The sequence below is a fragment of the Cervus elaphus genome, chromosome 2 (assembly GCF_910594005.1).
Source record: "Cervus elaphus chromosome 2, mCerEla1.1, whole genome shotgun sequence".
In the NCBI taxonomy this organism is placed as follows: domain Eukaryota; kingdom Metazoa; phylum Chordata; class Mammalia; order Artiodactyla; family Cervidae; genus Cervus; species Cervus elaphus.
The window spans coordinates 3471983-3488748 of NC_057816.1; the positions used below are offsets into that span (position 1 = coordinate 3471983).

Genomic DNA, 16766 nt, shown 5'->3' on the forward strand with positions numbered 1-16766 from the left:
CCAGAACCCTGAAGGGGCCATTCTGGAACCCACCCAGGAGGTTTCAGGGGAGGGGGCGCGCTAGCCAGGGGGCACATGGGCAGCGTGCGATCAAGGGTGTGTCGGGGCCTCTGATCCCCTCCCCCCGTCACTACCTGGTCTGGGCTGGGGAGGGGTCGGTTCTGGACCCGCTGCCCCAAGTGAAGACCCCAGAGCCCACCCTGAGCAGGGCACGCGTCGTGGGAGAAGAGCGTGCAGTCATGCTCACGTGGGCGCTCAGTGTCGGGCAGAGTGTGAGGTCCCGCCTTCTTGGAACGGGGGACACACACAGGGCCCTGGTCCCAGACCCAAGCCTCAGGGCTCTGCCAGGCCCCCACTCGAGCCCACGCCTCCCACCCTCAATCTCTTCGCTCGGTTTCCCTCGCCCAAAACACACACGGCTTCCCAGGTCCCCCAGGCGGCATTCTCCTGTTCTCCCGTGGGTCTTTACTCCCGGGTTTCACTGTTGCCACTAACAAGGTCGTTCTTCATACGCCTACTGGGCAAGGCATTTGACTCGAACACCCAAGTCCACCATCCGTAATCCTGCAGGACGGTGGGGTCCTGAGAGCCATGACTTCCCAGCTCTCTTTCAATGTGGGTCAACCAAGTCACACGACTGTTCATGGTCCTCCTCGGAGCGCTAACAAGACCAGCATCCACAGAGAGAAGCATGCCAACCAGCGCCGTTTTCAAGGGGGCCCTCATCGTAACTGTGGTGTTCAGAGTCCTTCTAGTCTCCCCGATTCTGAGAGACGCGTGGATACATGCACGTGTTACACATTTGAGGGACACAAGGACATGTCATGGAACGGCGCCAGTCTTAGTTGCTAGGTTATGTGAAAATACAACAATCAAGATGCTTTATCTGTGTTTCACATTTGACAAAACCCTTGGATGTGGGTGAATAATGTTTCTAACAGCTGCTGGGGAGCAGATGGTAGTAACCCATTTCTCGGAAGGGGCGATGGAGATGCAGAAAGGCAGGCAGCCTGTCCATGGGCACGGGCAGCAGCGGACAGAGCCGGGCCAGGCCGAGGGCTTCTGACCGGCACGTCCGTCACAGTGACATCCGCGATACGGAAGATGTGGAAGTCATCTCCTCTGGGCGGCATGGGGGGCAGCGTGCTCTGCAGGGCACTCCCCCCGGAGGCTGGGCCCTCTCTCTCAGACTGTGGGCCTCCCTCACCCCTCTCCTGGCTGGGTGAGCTGCTCGGGACTCATGACAGAGCGGTCTCAGCAGCAGGCATCCCTGGGGTTGGCCTGGGTGGGAGAGGCCTCAGAGCAGAGGTCAGCTGGTAGAGTCCTGATGGACTTGAAGGGTTCAGGCCCTGTCTGTGATCGACCCCACAGTCTTTTCTATTACTTATAACCCAGTGCACACGGCCCAAGCAGTCACTGACATCTACGCATTCCCAGCTGCAAGGCCCCAGGCAGCACAGGCCCAGAGGTGGGGCCTGAACACGTTCCCGGGGTGCGGACAGGAGAACCGGGGTCAGAGGGCGGAGCGCTTGGCCACGAGCCCTCAGCTGGAAGGCACAGTAGCAGATCTCCAGGCCGCGGAGCTGCCTCGGGGTTCCACTTCTCCGCTCTCCTGCAGCCGTGGATCAGCCTGGAAGGAGGGTCACCCAGCAGAACGCCCGCAGGCCCGAGCTTACCCGGGCAGGGCTCTCCTGAGGCCTCTGGAGCCCCTCGAGTCCAGTCTTCTGTGCTTATCTGGAGACTGAGACCCTGCAGGGCGGTCCCCAGGCGTCTCCGCACACAGCCCCCCGCCCCCGGGGCAGCAGCCCCTTCCTCCCTGCTCACTGCCAAGGGCTGCAGTGAGTGGGACCAGGAAACTGAGGCCTGGGCGTCAGCCAGCCAGGCACCAGAGCCCGGGACCTTCCCAGCCAGGGCGCACCTGCCTGGATGTCTCAGCCCTACTTTTAAGTGCATCTAAAAATTAAGAGCTGTGTGCGGCCGTGGGCAAAATGAGGCACAAAATTAGATGAAGAGAATTCCTAGTGAAGGAAAAGAAATGAGCTTTTCTAGGGAAAGCTGAAAACCCGCCACGCTCTTTGAAGCGATGGATGAGCAGAGGTGCACATTCCCATAGAAACGGCCTGAGCACCCCAGGGCCACCCCCGGGCGTCTGACCGCTGTGAGGGCAGGGACCAGGGGCAGATTTGCCCCGCTTTCACCCGTGGTTCCTCCTTCGCTCCCGCTGCTGCAGCCCAGGCCCAGGTCGGGGAGAAGATGCTGAGCACCCAGGCCCTTGTTCGCTGGGGTCCAAGACGAGCCTGAGTCCTGAGTTTCTGCTGCTGTGATGAGTCCCCAGAAGTCAGGGGCGACACGGGCTCTGCCACCGTCTTGACTGCAGACACGCTGAGGGAGGATGACGAGGACCGTCCCGCTGCCCTTTCATCCCACGCAGCCGCAGCTTCTCCCCAGGCCTCGTCCGGAAGCACCCCCTCACCCTGGGGGGGCATGCAGGGCTGGAGACAGGGCTTCTCTGGCTGCCCGGGCTGAGTTCCCCAGGAAGGATCTCATCTCTAGACAGAGTGTCCACCAAGATCGAAGCAAAGCTCTGCTCAGGCCGGTGCCGCCTCTGGGCAAGTCAGCTGCCCTCCAGCTCAGCACCGGCCCACGCCCCCTTCCAAGGAACGCCCAAGCACCGCCGACACCCCAAGAATGACCTCCCCGCCTGGGCGGCCTGCTCTCGGAACCCTTTGGTACCCCAGACACATGGGCAGCACCCCTCACTTCAGGACACAGGCTGAGTTCCTCCAAGTCACAGAGCTGAGAAGCCAGAGGGACACTCACCTTTGGCCCCGGAGCCACAGCCCAGCCCCGTGACCTCCCAAGGGGCTGTCTGCAGGTCCACAGTCAAGGCAGCCTGGGCCCCCAGGAGCTGATCACCCCGTGTATGCCAGGCACTGTGCTGGGCCCCAGGACTCCTCGCTGAACAAGGAAACATCCACGGTCTCTGCCCCTTTGAAGAGCTACATTCCCAAGGGGAAGCAGATATGAAATAAGAAGACAAACCCAAAGTGCACAGCACAAACTACAGAGGGACGAAGATGTCCTAACGAATCATGACCACGGGCAGGGTGGAAGGAAGTGGTGTTTGAACCACCTGAGAGACAGCCGGGCGAAAACCCGGGAGCAGAGCATCCAGGCGCTGGGACCAGCAAGCACGAAGCCGGGGGGCCGGAAGGTGTTCCCCACCCGGAAGAAGCTGGCCAGAGCAGAGGGAGGTGCTGCGAGGACAGTCTCGAGCATCTCGCATGCCGAGGCAGAGGGCTGTGTCTGAGTGGTGGCAGCCCTCGAGGACTTAAGCAAAGGCTTGGCATGACCTGACTTGCGTTTCATGAAGCTGACCCAGCAGCAGTTTGGTCAGCAGGTCACGGTGATGCAGGGAAACCCAGGAGCAGACCCGTGTGCGGTCCTGGGGTCTCTGCTCTGGAGACAGACCCCGGGTACATGGGAGTTTGACAAATGCGCTTTGACCTAAAACAAAGGTCCTTGAGCCAGAAGACCATCCTTTTTTTTAAAGCAAGACAGCTCTGCTTTGTCCACCCTCCCACGGGGAGCGGGAGGTCAAGTGTGGGTTTGGCTTTCGTTCTCTGGCCATTGGGAGAAGGATCAGTGCCACGAGTGGATGCTTGCAGGAGACCCCACTGGCTTCCATCCAGGGGGCGCAGCATTGGCCGACCCTCCAGGAGCCCCTCTGGACCCCTCACCCTCCTGGGTCCTCCGGAGGAACCCGGGACAGGCCCTCACCTCCTGGAGGCGCCGATGGAGCTCCAGGTCCCCCGGGGCAGGCGGGGCTCAGGCTGCCTGTCGGTGCAGCACTGCCCAGTCCCCAGGGGTGCCCGCGCTGAGCACCCACACCCACTGCCTGGCCCGGCGGGCACCTCCAGCTCCTCGCTGGGCTCTCGGCAGTATCATCCTGAGAGCCTCTTGGTTTTAAAATAAATCAATTTGGGTTGTTAAAAAATTATCTCTGCCCAGCTGGTCCCAGAGCACAGACTTCGGAACTGACTCGATAATGGAAGCCGCTTAATGGCACTTTCATCACGGCGGCGCCGTCACGGAGGTTTTATCATTTCATGGCAGCAATTGAAATGTTGAGGGAATGTCAATGACTGGAATCATGGGTAATTAGGTGAACGCGCGCCACTGTGTTCCCTCGTACACGGTACGTGAGAGGGGCTGTTCTGGTCCGACTGCAGCAGCTTATCCTTCAAGGGCCATCCGCAATCCAGCCTGGACACCAGGACCCCTCAGCCAACGTGTGTCGGGGGTTGGCCACTGCCCCCTGAAGACCGGGTGCATTCTCAACCTGCTCGGGTGTGTCGGACGGGCTGCTGAACCCGAGGCAGCCTCGCGGCCCCCACGTCCGGCTCCGCCTGCCGGCCTGGCCAAGTCACATAACTTCCTGACCTGGTCTGCCAGCTGCCCACATCCACGTCCCCCACCCCGGTTCACTCCACAGTTCTCAGCTGGACCCCCATGTGCGCCAGGCCCAGGACGCAGACCCGCCGGGGCCCTTACGGTCACCGTCCCAGTCTTTTTAGCGCCCAACCTTTAGAAACGTTACGAAGACAGAACTTAGACCAGTTTGGAAATCAGCGCCGTTTCACACACACGGCAGGGATGTATCACACAAACTCGACGGTGACCAACAGGACGCAGGGGCCGGCGGGGCGTGCTGGGGAGTCTCTGCAGAGAGGGCTCGGAACTCTGAGACCACGTCGCTGGGCAGCCTCCGGCCTACAGCCAGGCACTGTCCAGGGGCTGAACCGCATCTGTAAACACAATGAAAAGTCCCCTTGAGCCCTGGCTTTCCCCTTCCCCAGCCAACTTGTGCTGACTGATAAAATAACAGCGCATCTCTGAGTGTGTCATTAACTCTTGATTTCTGTTTCAATTCTCATGTTTCCATATGGATTGGATTGAAGAGGCAGGATAGAGAGTAATAATCCAAGAGAGGGCGTGTGTGCGCGAGTGTGTGTGTCTGTGTTTCTAAATCGGGGCAACAGATTCTTGTGTGTTCCACCCGGGAACCCAGTGGTTGCTTAGCAACGAAACGGTCTCCGCAACCGGGAGATCCAGTGAATAATACCCGTCTGATTAACTGAGAGTAAATCAAGCCACTGAGGAGGAGGGCAGGATGGACCAGCCCCGGGCAACCTCCACGCAGCGCCTCGAACGCTTTGGTTCCTCTTTTCCGTAGCGACGTCCCACGGGGCCGTGGGCAGGCTCCCCTCGGTGCGGACTTGACGCAAAGCCCGGCCTGCCTGAGCAGGCGTGCGGATTGCTGCCTCCTAGGCTGCGGAAGACAAAGGGCAGCCGGGAGCCCGGGTCTGGGTACCAGCGGGGAGCTAGCTGCCGGGCCCGCATGGTGAAGCCAATGCCCCCTCTCAGCATCCTCCTGGTCTCGGTCTGTGCTCACTCCCCCAACCACGCAGGGCAGACGCGTGAGCTTCCCCCGCTGAACACACAGAGTCAGGCCCCTCTGGCATTCTCCTCTGGGCAGCTGCGTGCACTGCCCACCCCGCTCTGCAGCCAGAGGGCCCAGCATCCGAGCCTCCGCTTTCATCTCATCCATCGAGAGAAGCTGCTTTTTTTAATTGTCATTAATTTTGCAGTGTTGTCTCAACCCGCTCCCTCCTGTTTCCATCTGCTCCCGTGATGGGTGGTAACAGAAGAGGGTCGTGCTGAAGAGACGTAAGTGCCGCGTGCAGAGTCCCCTTCTCTCTGGCGTGCTGTCCTGTCCCTTGGTCTCACTGCCCACCCGTGGGTCTGCTTCTGACGCCGCACCCAGCTGCCTGCAGGGCCCTTTTTCTAAAGGGCATCCCAGCTACCTGGGAATCGCTGGGGTGTTCCCCAGGGCGGGGTGGTGCTCACGCCCACCCTCTGGGCTCAGAGAGACCCACGGGTAAGTGCGGCCTGGGTCTAAAGAGCTGCTGTCACGGGGGGATTAACCTGCCTCCACTTCACAAAGCCAGCAAGCGAGGCCACCTCCTGACGGGACGGCCCCGGCAGGTGGGCCCGGTCAGGGCCACAGGCGCAGGAGGCACGGTGCGCTCCTGTGAGACGCTCACCCACTGCATGTAAGGCCCTCTGTGCCCAGTGGGCCCTCTGCACCCGGAAGGCCCTCTGCGCCCGGAAGGCCCTCTGTGCCTGGAAGGTCCCTCTGCGCCCGGAAGGCCCTCTGCGCCTGGAAGGTCCCTCTGCGCCTGGAAGGTCCTCTGGGCCCGCAAGGTCCCTCTGCGCCTGGAAGGTCCTCTGTGCCCGGAAGGCCCTCTGCACCTGGAAGGTCCCTCTGCGCCTGGAAGGTCCCTCTGTGCCCGCAAGGTCCCTCTGGGTGGAGCGGCCCCACTCCCGCTCGGCCATCCCTCCTGCTGCCTGGCTGCTGTCTCAGTGGTTCCAGTGAGCCTCCCCCGGCAGAGGGGAGACAGGCCCCCTCAGTGGGGACTGCAGTGCATCTTCTGGTCCGACCTGGGCCCCAGAATCTGCAGGCTTCTTAAATCCTTGCTGTGTGCACGGCACACCTCTCTCCCCATGACTGGGGTCAGGGGGTGGGGGCTCTCCCGCTCCCTGCCTGTGATGCCCTGGGCCAGCAGGGCCCCCGTTTCTTCATGCTGAGTGGGGGGTCATCCGCAGAGGCCGCCGGGGCCAGGTGCACCAGTACAGCCAGTAACCAAGGCCCCTGGAGGTTCTCAGCAGGGTGTCTCCTATGTGCAGCATCCAGTCCTGGAGCCCCTGGCCCTCCAGGAAACCACACGTGAAGCCCCGGGGTGGATGGGGGTCCCGGCCACAGGCACCCCCCAGGCCAAGGAAATGCTTCTCCCGGGACAGGATCAGAGCCCGAGTCTGGCACAGGCCCCTCCTTCAGACCACGTGCAGGCGCCACGCTTGACGCAGCGCCCAGTGGGCAAGGGCCAGGAGGCTGAGGCTTCCTGGAACCCACCCGCCACCTCTCTCACACACACAGGGCAGAGAAAACAGACACAGACAGACACACACACACGGCAGAAAATACACAGACAGACACACACACGGCAGAAAAAACACAGACACACACACACACACACGGCAGAAAAAACACAGACAGACACACACACACACACACGGCAGAAAAAACACAGACAGACAGACACACATGGCAGAAAAAACACAGACAGACAGACACACACACGGCAGAAAAAACACAGACAGACAGACACACACACGGCAGAAAAAACACAGGCAGACAGACACACACAGGGCAGAAAAAAAACAGACAGACAGACACACACACACAGCAGAAAAAACACACAGACACACACACACGGCAGAAAAAACACAGACAGACACACACACGTCAGAAAAAACACAGACAGACAGACACACACACACAGGGCAGAAAAAACACAGACAGACAGACACACACGGCAGAAAAGACAGACACACACACACACACACACACGGCAGAAAAAACACACAGACACACACACGGCAGAAAAAACGCAGACAGACAGACACACACACGGCCGAGGACAGCCGCACAGCCTCAGAACAGGGCGCAGGCAGGCTGGGCTCCGACCCCGACCGTTTCATCGGACGGGGCAGCGCCCACGACCGCCCCCAGGAGCCGCGGGGTGTCCCACTCTGAAGCGGCCGGCCTGCGAGGCGCCCTTCCCCGCCCTTTTCCTGTGAAGCCAGAAAGCCTCGGGTCTGACAGGCGATGAGGAGGAAGGGTCTCCTAACGGGTGCCCTTCCTTGAAGTGGAGGCAAAAGCCGCCGCTCCTCGGGCGGCGTGGTGACGCAGCGGGACTGGGCCCTGGCCACCCGCCCCTGGCCTGGCAAGGCGTGTGCTCTCTGCCGGCACGCTGGCCCTCAGACGCCCTGCTGTGGTTTGGGTGGCTCCCTCTCTCTCCCCAGAGGCCACGTCCTCGTCTGCTTTGTGATCGGACTTGTAATGGTTTTCTCTGTCGCTGCCGTTTCAGAGGCCCCGAGGTCATGAGCACCGTCTCAGGTACGCGGAGCACAACGGTCACCTTCACCGTTCGCCCTGGGACCTCCCAGCCCATCACCCTGCAGAGCCGGCCCCCGGACTACGAGAGCAGGAACTCAGGACCCAGACGCGCCCCCAGCCCTGTGGTCTCGCCAACAGAGCTGAGCAAAGAGGTCCTGCCCAACCCCCTGCCCACCGCCACTGCGGCCCCCTCACCCACCCTCTCGGATGTCTTCAGCCTTCCGAGCCAGCCCCCGCCCGGGGACCTGTTTGGCTTGAACCCAGCGGGACGCAGCAGGTCACCGTCCCCCTCCATCCTGCAACAGCCAATCTCCAATAAGCCTTTTACAACTAAGCCTGTCCACCTGTGGACTAAACCCGATGTGGCAGACTGGCTGGAAAGTCTAAACCTGGGTGAACATAAAGAGGCCTTCATGGACAATGAGATCGACGGCAGCCACCTCCCAAACCTCCAGAAAGAAGACCTCATAGATCTGGGCGTGACTCGAGTCGGGCACAGGATGAACATAGAAAGGGCTCTCAAACAGCTGCTGGACAGATAAGGCTGGCTGCTCCTTTCCGCCACAGACTCCTTGTTATAAATAGAGATGGGCTTGCACTGAGATGTTTGGATGGTGAGCGCCAACCCCGTTCCGCGGGCTGGTCTCCTGGGGACCCAGAGAAGCGTGTGTGTCCGCGGCGTGGCTGAGCCGAGGCCTTCCAGCCCCGGCTCTCTGTGTGGGCTCCTTTGGGCTGTTTCTGTCAAAGCGGGGACCAGGGAGGGGTCCTTCCGAGGTGGAGAGGGACGCGTGCGCAGCCTGCCTCCTGCGTGCAGGCGACCTTGCCTCGCCCAGCCCAGGAGCTGCCCGGCCCGTGCGGGCGCCCTGCTCCAACAGGCGGGCGCCCCTGCACTCCAGACACATACCTCCCGCGGCCTCCTTGCGCGCCTGGCGGCCCCGGCCCAGCACCAGGGCCCTCCTCTGTCTTCGGCCTCTCAAGGGCACGCGGTGCTCACACGCTCCTTTTCTTTGCTGGACGTGGCTTGCAGCGAGACGCCCACAGACGCGCATACCCGGTGCCCTTCCTGGAAGGTGGAGAAGCGTCTCCCCTCCTCCGTGGATCCTGTCCCGCCCCTCCGATGTGCACCTGTGCTTCTCTGGCCCATTGAGGCTCTTGGCAGTGATGGGTTGTTCTGAATGGGATCGTGCCCAGCTTTGCTTAGCTTTCCTTCTTTCTGCAAGTCTGTTAGCATAATTCCAAAGTGGCCAAACAGATGTCACGTGGAGTTAGTCGAAGCACAAAGTCACGATTCCAGGCGGAGGGAGGCCCGGCTGCCCGCGCACGGCTCCAGGGCCAGCGTGTCCCCGGGCGGAAGCAGCTGTCAGCCGGGAGCGGCTGTCCAGGAGCGTGGGAAGGGGCTTCTCTGCCTTTCAGCATTCTTTCAATTGAAAGGTGTGTTGAATTCTGCAGGCCTCGGAGCAGGTGAGCATCCACTCTAACACACGGGACGACACAAGGTCCGCAGTGGGCATGGCTGCTGCTGGATGCTGGGGGGGGGGGGGGTGCCCCGGCCCCCTCCAGCTCAGAGCCCCGCCGAGAGCAAGCATCACTGCTGAGACAGCCCTTTCGTCCTCTGAGGCCAGGGAAGACGTACCGAGGGGCCTTCCCCCTTTTCCTCTGAGTGTCCAGGAACCCCACCAGCTTGTCTTAATAGTACAACAGGTTTTCAGAAAACCCAGTGGGCGTGGCACACAGACAGGACCCAGGGTGAGGGTGCAAAGCAGAGAGACGAAGGAAGGACAGAGCAGGGAGGTCTGGTGGGCGGCAGTCTGGCCTCCGGCAAGGCTTTCCTGGGCCTTGCGCCCTTCATTCCCCCAGAGCGCCCTTCCTTGTGACAATACCTCTGATCTCCACGGGAGGTCGCCACCGGCACCCGGAGTCACAGAACACCCAGTCAGGAGTCAGCACGTCCTCCCACATGTGGAAGAATGTCAAGTTTTTGGCTTTTATTATGATTTCAGAACTAGCCTAGCCCATCTCTAATTATAAAAACATGATTTTTTTTTCCTTTTTTTCTTTATGCTCACAATCAAGTGTCTGGTTAGGTCTGGAACAGCTCTAGAATGAACACGTAAAATTTAGCAATTTAAAATCTTTCTTTACTGCAAGTTTAAATAGTTGTACAGATAGTTTATAAGCACAATATTTTAAGGAAAAAAAAAGTGGCTGGTCTACTAGGCAGCCTTTGTGCCACTTCAGTGCTAGAAAGTTAAAGAAAAACAAACTTTTGTGATTTAATACTACTATTTCTGTGGAATAATTATTAAAGTATGACCTTTTTAAATCAACCTTATTGGATGCATCTGAACCAGCAGAGCTGTGTTATATTTTCTATCTTTGCTAGAACTTCGTCATCGAAGGACAATTATTTCTTCAAAAGTGGTTGTAATTCACAATGCAGAAGTTTTCTGCAAAAACAAACACACTCACCACACACACAGTTTTTCCAGCCAGTGTCCCTGAATTGGAAATTGAGTTTTGGACCTTCTGTTCCAAAACCTATTGCAGGTCAATCTTGGTATTTGAACGAAATCAATTTAATATTAAGGTGTTTTACTTCCATGTACTTTCAATTTTTCCATCATGAGATGAATATAACCCCAGAGAAGTTTCAAGCCAAGATACTTCGGGTGGCCTGCTGAGGCTGCCGGCAGTTCGGAAAGTGTGAGATGGTGATTTGGCCCTCATCTGTCTTCCGTCTGGTGATGTTGCGAAACCCAGTAAGCACAGCGCCGCACCAGGCTCGTTTCTCCTTTGCCCACTGCCGGTCTCACCTCTCTGCTCAGTGCCAGGCAACATGCTAGACAGGATGAGTGAAAGGAGCCCCAGGCAGACGGTAACCAACAGCAGCGTGGGGCGTTAGGGTTACTGGACTTGGGTAGCCAGGAGGTGAGGCTTGGCTGCTACTCCCTTTCTTAAAGAGACTTCCAAGTCACATGCAACTGACCAGAAGCAAGCAAAGCGGACAGCACTGGTGGTTCACACTGTCTTACCATAGAGAAGTAACAGGCCGTCAGAACCTGCACTGACCAACTAAATAAACACGCTGCCAAGATGAATCGGTCTCTAGCTCTCTTCACCGGTTTTGCTACAGAAAGCAATAGTTCCTCATTTGACCCACCGCCCACTGTTCTCCCCCTTGAGACATGTCAGGACCAGGCCCTACCCCACGCCCCTCTTCAACAGTGAAACAGATGTTAAACTGCTCATATAAAGATTATGTTAATACTTATTCCAGGTTTTAAAAAGATCCACTTTTGTTATATACTGTAATTTAAATAAATTGCATTTACATGCCTAGTTTCTGTAATATTGTGTATACAAAACCAAAATTGCTGAAGATGTAAATTATGTATACCTGCCAAGATACCTTCTCCAGGGTGTCTGTGCACATTTTAAGTTAATCCATAATATAAAAATGACTCAGTGTGACTGTTGATTTGCTGAACTTTACATATCACAAAGTGAATCACTTGTGATACTTTAGTTAATAAAATGGTGATTTTTTTTTTCTGAGTTATTTAACAAGCAAGCATTACCCAGGGTGATCGGGCAATGACTTTTTGTGTGTGGACCACAAATATTGGTTTCTCCCATTAACAAAATTTTTGTTTTTTTAGAAACTAGTATGTTTCACACTACAGTTTGTGTAACATGTGTTCGCATTATCTATGTTTCTGTTACTTTGTGCTTTTATTCTTTTTAGACCTTATTAAAAACAAAGAGAAAAAAACAAGCTCCTGTAATTTGCACTTTCTCCCAATTCTTACAATCTCTTGTATGGCAACCAAAATTACTGTAAAAAATAATAATAATAATAAATATACTATTGCACTAAGGTTGTGGTTCTGATTGCAAACAGTGAGAACTTTCTGAATTAAAAAGTTGCCAAGCTTACAATCCAGCCACTTGACCTCTATGACACTGACCAGATAATATCTGCCCAGAGTGAAAAATTCTTTCAGTGAGCTACTCTGCCTCGGTTCCATCTCCTGCAAGTTTTCTCAGTGTAGTGGAAACGAGCATTATTTTAGAACTGAGGACAGCACTGCGGACGTCTGTGAGCACCGCTATGAGGGAGCTGAGGCCGGGCTCTCCTTTGGGACGGAAGCAGAAGGGCGTGGCGGGCAAGCCGGGTGCAGACCTCGCTCCTCAGAGCAGAGGATCCCGCACACCCAGAGCTGGCTGTCTCCTTGCAGCTGGGCACGCCGGCTGGGCAGCCTCTCTGCCTGACGCAGAGCCAACCATGCTTTCGTGAACAAATGTGCACTAAGGCTTGGGGCAAGAGCATGTGTCTTCTGGCAAAGAACTGAGCCAAGAAGACATGGGCTATTCCTTTCACTGTAGGGAAGCGTATTTTAAACTTAAATACTGAACCTCTTCTTGGGCCTCATCAGTGAAAACTCACGGTCTTTAGTCCCGGAGCAATTTCCTCTACTTTGGCACATCCTCCCCTTGAACAGCCGCCACTGGTTCTGTGTTCGTGACAAGTTCTCAGCCTCACATCTTCTGTAGCTGACGCTCCCCAAGGTCCACCTGCTACACCATCCAATGGTCCCTCCCCGATCTTCACCGCCCCCCAGCCCCACTGTCCAGATGAATGTATCCGTCTGTCTTGTTAAGGAAAACATAGACACTGGAAGACTTTTTCTGTTTATTTGTACTTTACCTGAGGCATTTAATACCCAGTAAACTGGGACGTCTTGTGTATTTGTGGTGATCCATGTACACGCGCAACAAGGTGTCAGTCCCACAGCGAGGTGGCCAGGCAGCCGCATGCAGATGGGCCTGCCCCTGCTTGGTGGGCAAGTGGGCGGTTCCAGACCGGTTTCTCAGACTTCAGCAGAGCCGATCACTTCAGTTTTTAATCCACGCTGTACCAGTGCTTTTGTTTCCTTACTGTTCCTGTAACATGTTTCGGCAGTTCAGAGTCTTTACCGTGTTATGTTTAAAATTACAACAGTCACTGTCCATTGCTTCTCCTCTGGAACTCTCTGTTTATAGAAATTCTGAAATTTTACTATGAGCCTTCAAATAAATACAGAAACAAAAAAGAGGAAAAAAAGTAAAGTGTGTGCCTTGGGTGTTTTCAACCTGATCTGCATAAAACCATATTGTATTCAAATGCTGTATATTTAATGAGAGGGTAAATACACCTTCAATGTATTAATGTAGCTGATAAAATAGTTATAGTGCCTTGGTTTCTGAACTGAGAAGCCCCTGTCAATGCACAACGAAAAGTGAAAAAACGACTCAAGAAATGAAATGTTGAGAAGACCTGGACATGATTCTGGAGCCTTTCTCATCCTAAGACTGTGGAATATGCACAGTCATTTAAGTTAAAAATAAACAGAAAACTGAAATAAGACTGTGTTATCAATTAATTTTCCTGTAAAAGTGCTCTCTGCTATACTACTTTCAGTATTTTCATTTAGTAAAAATACAAAAACATGGTTGAGAATTTACAAGGAAAAGAAAATGACCTTTCAGACCTACTTCCCCAGGTTGTGTCGCCCCCCAGTGGTCCTTGTTGGTAATGCTTATCCAGTCAGCAGCACCTATCCATCATCTCCACATTTTGTTTAGAAAAAAAAAAAAATGCTCATTTTTAGTGATTGAAGCCACTCATCACAGAACTACTTCCATTTTTTGTAAGCTACAGGCATGGCAACACACAGTCTGTTTTTTCAAAACTGTGAGAAGTCATCAGACTATTCTCAAGGCCAAGGTCTCTCTCTACTTATTCAGTTCAAACATTAAGCTCCCCAGCACAGCCTCAGTCATCTTGGAAGATAGGTCTGAGGTGTAGAAAGCGTGTTAGGAACTGCCGCCCTCCTGGGACTAGACTAATCCCAGCAAGAGTGGAAGTCCACGGGGCGCTTCCACCCAGGTCAGAGCTCTAGCAGCCCCATCTTCAGGGACCCTCGGCAAGCAGGCCAGACCCTCCCAGAGGCAAGGCAGATGCTGCCTGCTGGGTCCACAGCCCGTCTCTAGGTCTTTCTGCCACGTGTCTGGGCTGTTTCACCTGATAAGATCATCAGCCGTGCTATTACCAGGCCAAGGCCCAGCAGATATGCAGATTTTCATTTCAATGCACAGATATAGCCCACATCTGGGAATCTGAAGGGCTGTCAGGGATGACAGCCAGGCTTCTTGGGTGGTGAAACTGCAGACACCACCGCAGCCTCTGCTGGAGGTGTGCGGGAGTCCAAGAACCAAGGGGGCGGGCCCGAGGCCGTGGCCGTGGGGCAGGGTGGGCGGGCGGGCAGGCCCTAGTGGGCCCTGTGTGAGACGGACCCCGGGAAACGGCCAGGTGAGCAAGACAGAGCGGGGGACATGCCACTCGCCTGCACCTGGCGGTCTGCACCCTGTCCCGGCACCTCAAGTCCTCCTGCCGCCGCCCACTCAAAGAGTCTTCCGTGCCAAGGGGCTTAAATAGAAATTAAATGTGTTCTTCAAACCCCAGAATTCAAGAGCGCAGCAGGGGAACACAGTGCTGGAAGCTCCGGGAAAGAAACCACAGCACAAGGCAGAAATCAGGGATTCCCGGGCACGGTCCTGAGAGGTAGTGTAGCACCGCCGCCTGGAAACAAGAGTCAATCTCTCTGCGCCAGGCACCACTCAGAGCGCTGCCCGCAGCGAGGGTCTCACAGCACTGAGACAGGAACGAACAGCCCCATTCCACAGATGAGAGTCTCACCAAGGTCCACAGTGAGCACAGGACGCTAGAGCTTCCTCAGCCAAGGCCAGCTGTAGGAAAGAACCCAAGAAGCACTGCTGGTGCCAGGAGCCACCCCTGACGACAAGGACACATCGCCCTGCTCCCCTCCAAATGCCTCTGTGAAGGGCCAGCGGCCCAGGGGGCTGGGCAAAGTGGGGGTTCCTCCCAGCTGAATCACTTGGGGTCATGAAAAAGGGACATTTAACTCAAAGGGAATCTGGCTCCCTCATTCCCTCGGCTAGAATCAGGGAAGCCTGGACCTCAGGACCCCAGGTTTTCACAAAGACATGATATTCGTAAAATGACCCCTGGCTTAGAGATGGGTAACACCTGGTTTAACTCCCACCAGAACTGCACAAGGTGAATATCGCAAAGCTGGTTTTCTCCTTTACCCAGCAGGAAACGGAAGCTCAGAGAAAGCAGAGGCCACGTCCCGTGGAGTCCAGCAGCTGGAGACTGAGTCCTACCCAGGGAGCGGCCCAGCCATCCTCCCACAAAACTCTCCCGCCCCCGACCTGAGCTACCACAACTCTTCCCAGCGCGCTCCTCTGTGGCCCAAGCCAGCCCACGCCACCTTCTGCAGCTTGCAACTGCAGGTTCCTGGCTGACCAGCATCTGACCCCCACGCCAGAGTGTCTTCTCCCACCCCCTGCAGCCTCCTTCTGCAGTGAGAACTGGGGCAGCCCCTTCCTCCCCCTTCACGACCTCCTCAGAGGCAGAAGAAAGCCAGCTGAACGAAAGATGAGATGAGTCAAGAAGCCGCAGAATGAGTTGGAAAAGGAGTCTAACAGGCCCCACAGCTTTGAAGCTTCATATGAAACCAAAGGCATGGAGCAGCAGCTGCCTCCCCCCACCCCCCGACCCCACCCCACCCCCAACCCTGGCCTTGGCGCCTGCCATCTGGGCAAGCTAAAAATAAAGACTCCATTTTCCAAACCAGAGTTTATAAATGTGACTACAAAGGCCCTGATAAAAACATCAAGGCCTTGGGGAAAACCGGGTGGCCTGAAACCTTTAGCACCCCACCAGCACGCCAGGAAAGCCCAGCTCTCCCGCTCCCAACAGGCAGCAGTGACCGGCTTTTTCTGGCAGCCCAGGAAAATGGAGCGTAGAGAGCATGGCGCTTTGTGGCCGGAGGGAAGAAGGCCTCAAGAGGAGAAAACAGGATCTAGCACAGAGCGCAGGCCACAGTGTACTCACGACCACACAGAAATGGCCACACCCATCCCAGCTCTCCCTACAGCGGCCCAAGTGAGTGGACCCTGCCCATCTCTCCCAGCTGTCCCTTCCTGCTCACCTTGCTCCCCGCCACATTCCCACCTTAGGGCCTCCTCCATACCTGCGGAACCTGGAAGGTGTTCTTCCCCTATCTTTGCACGGCCTGGACCACCTGGTTGAGAGTTGAATCACCCCGATCACACGGTCACCCCTGCCGGTTTTCTTTGGTAACACTTCAGACCGCCTCAGGGTCTTATTAAGGGACTTGTTGACGATCTGCAGCCCCTCCCACGAGGAGGACAGGAGCTTTGCCCATCTCAAGCGCAGCTGTTGCCGGGGCGCACTCCGGGTGACTGCAGGCGCGGCGAGTCTCCCAGCACCGGGCACTCGGAGGACTTCCCTCAGTTCCCAGCTTCTAGAAGACGCCGGTCCTGCCGTCCACCTGCAGAGAGGCGGCCCACAGAGGGGGCAGCGGGTGGCGAGACCTGCGCCCTCTCTGGGCGCCCCCAGGCAGCCCCGGGAGCTGCTGCCCGCCTCTGTGTGGTTAAGGGCGGGAAAACAAGGCGCAGAGGGCCCACAGGGGCCGGGCCGGGCGTCGAGGGACCTCGCACGCCATCTTGGCAGCGGCCCGCACCCCTGCTGCCTGAGGCTTGGCCGGCGTCGAAGCTGCCTCCAGCTGGGGACGCCTGCGCCCACGGCCCTGGGCCTCAGTGGAACCAGCCGAACTGCAGCCCGGACCCACAGCACCGCCTCACAGTCCGGCTC

At 56.5% G+C, this 16766-nt stretch overlaps 1 protein-coding gene and 1 long non-coding RNA gene across 4 annotated transcripts in view; one reads left to right on the plus strand and one right to left on the minus strand.

Moving 5' to 3' along the window:
• Positions 1–13430, plus strand: part of SHANK2 (SH3 and multiple ankyrin repeat domains 2) — a 554292-nt gene extending 540862 nt beyond the window's left edge. For all 3 annotated transcript variants that reach the window (XM_043924118.1, XM_043924122.1, XM_043924126.1), the window contains one exon: positions 7995–13430. In XM_043924118.1, coding sequence (XP_043780053.1) covers positions 7995–8565 — 571 coding nt within the window. In that variant the 3' untranslated portion in view covers positions 8566–13430. The remainder of the gene's footprint in view (positions 1–7994) is intronic.
• Positions 1–16217, minus strand: part of LOC122708051 — a 45188-nt gene extending 28971 nt beyond the window's left edge. Inside the window, exon 1 of the long non-coding RNA XR_006344992.1 lies at positions 16123–16217. This is a non-coding gene — a long non-coding RNA (uncharacterized LOC122708051). The remainder of the gene's footprint in view (positions 1–16122) is intronic.
• Positions 16218–16766: the final 549 nt, after the last annotated feature.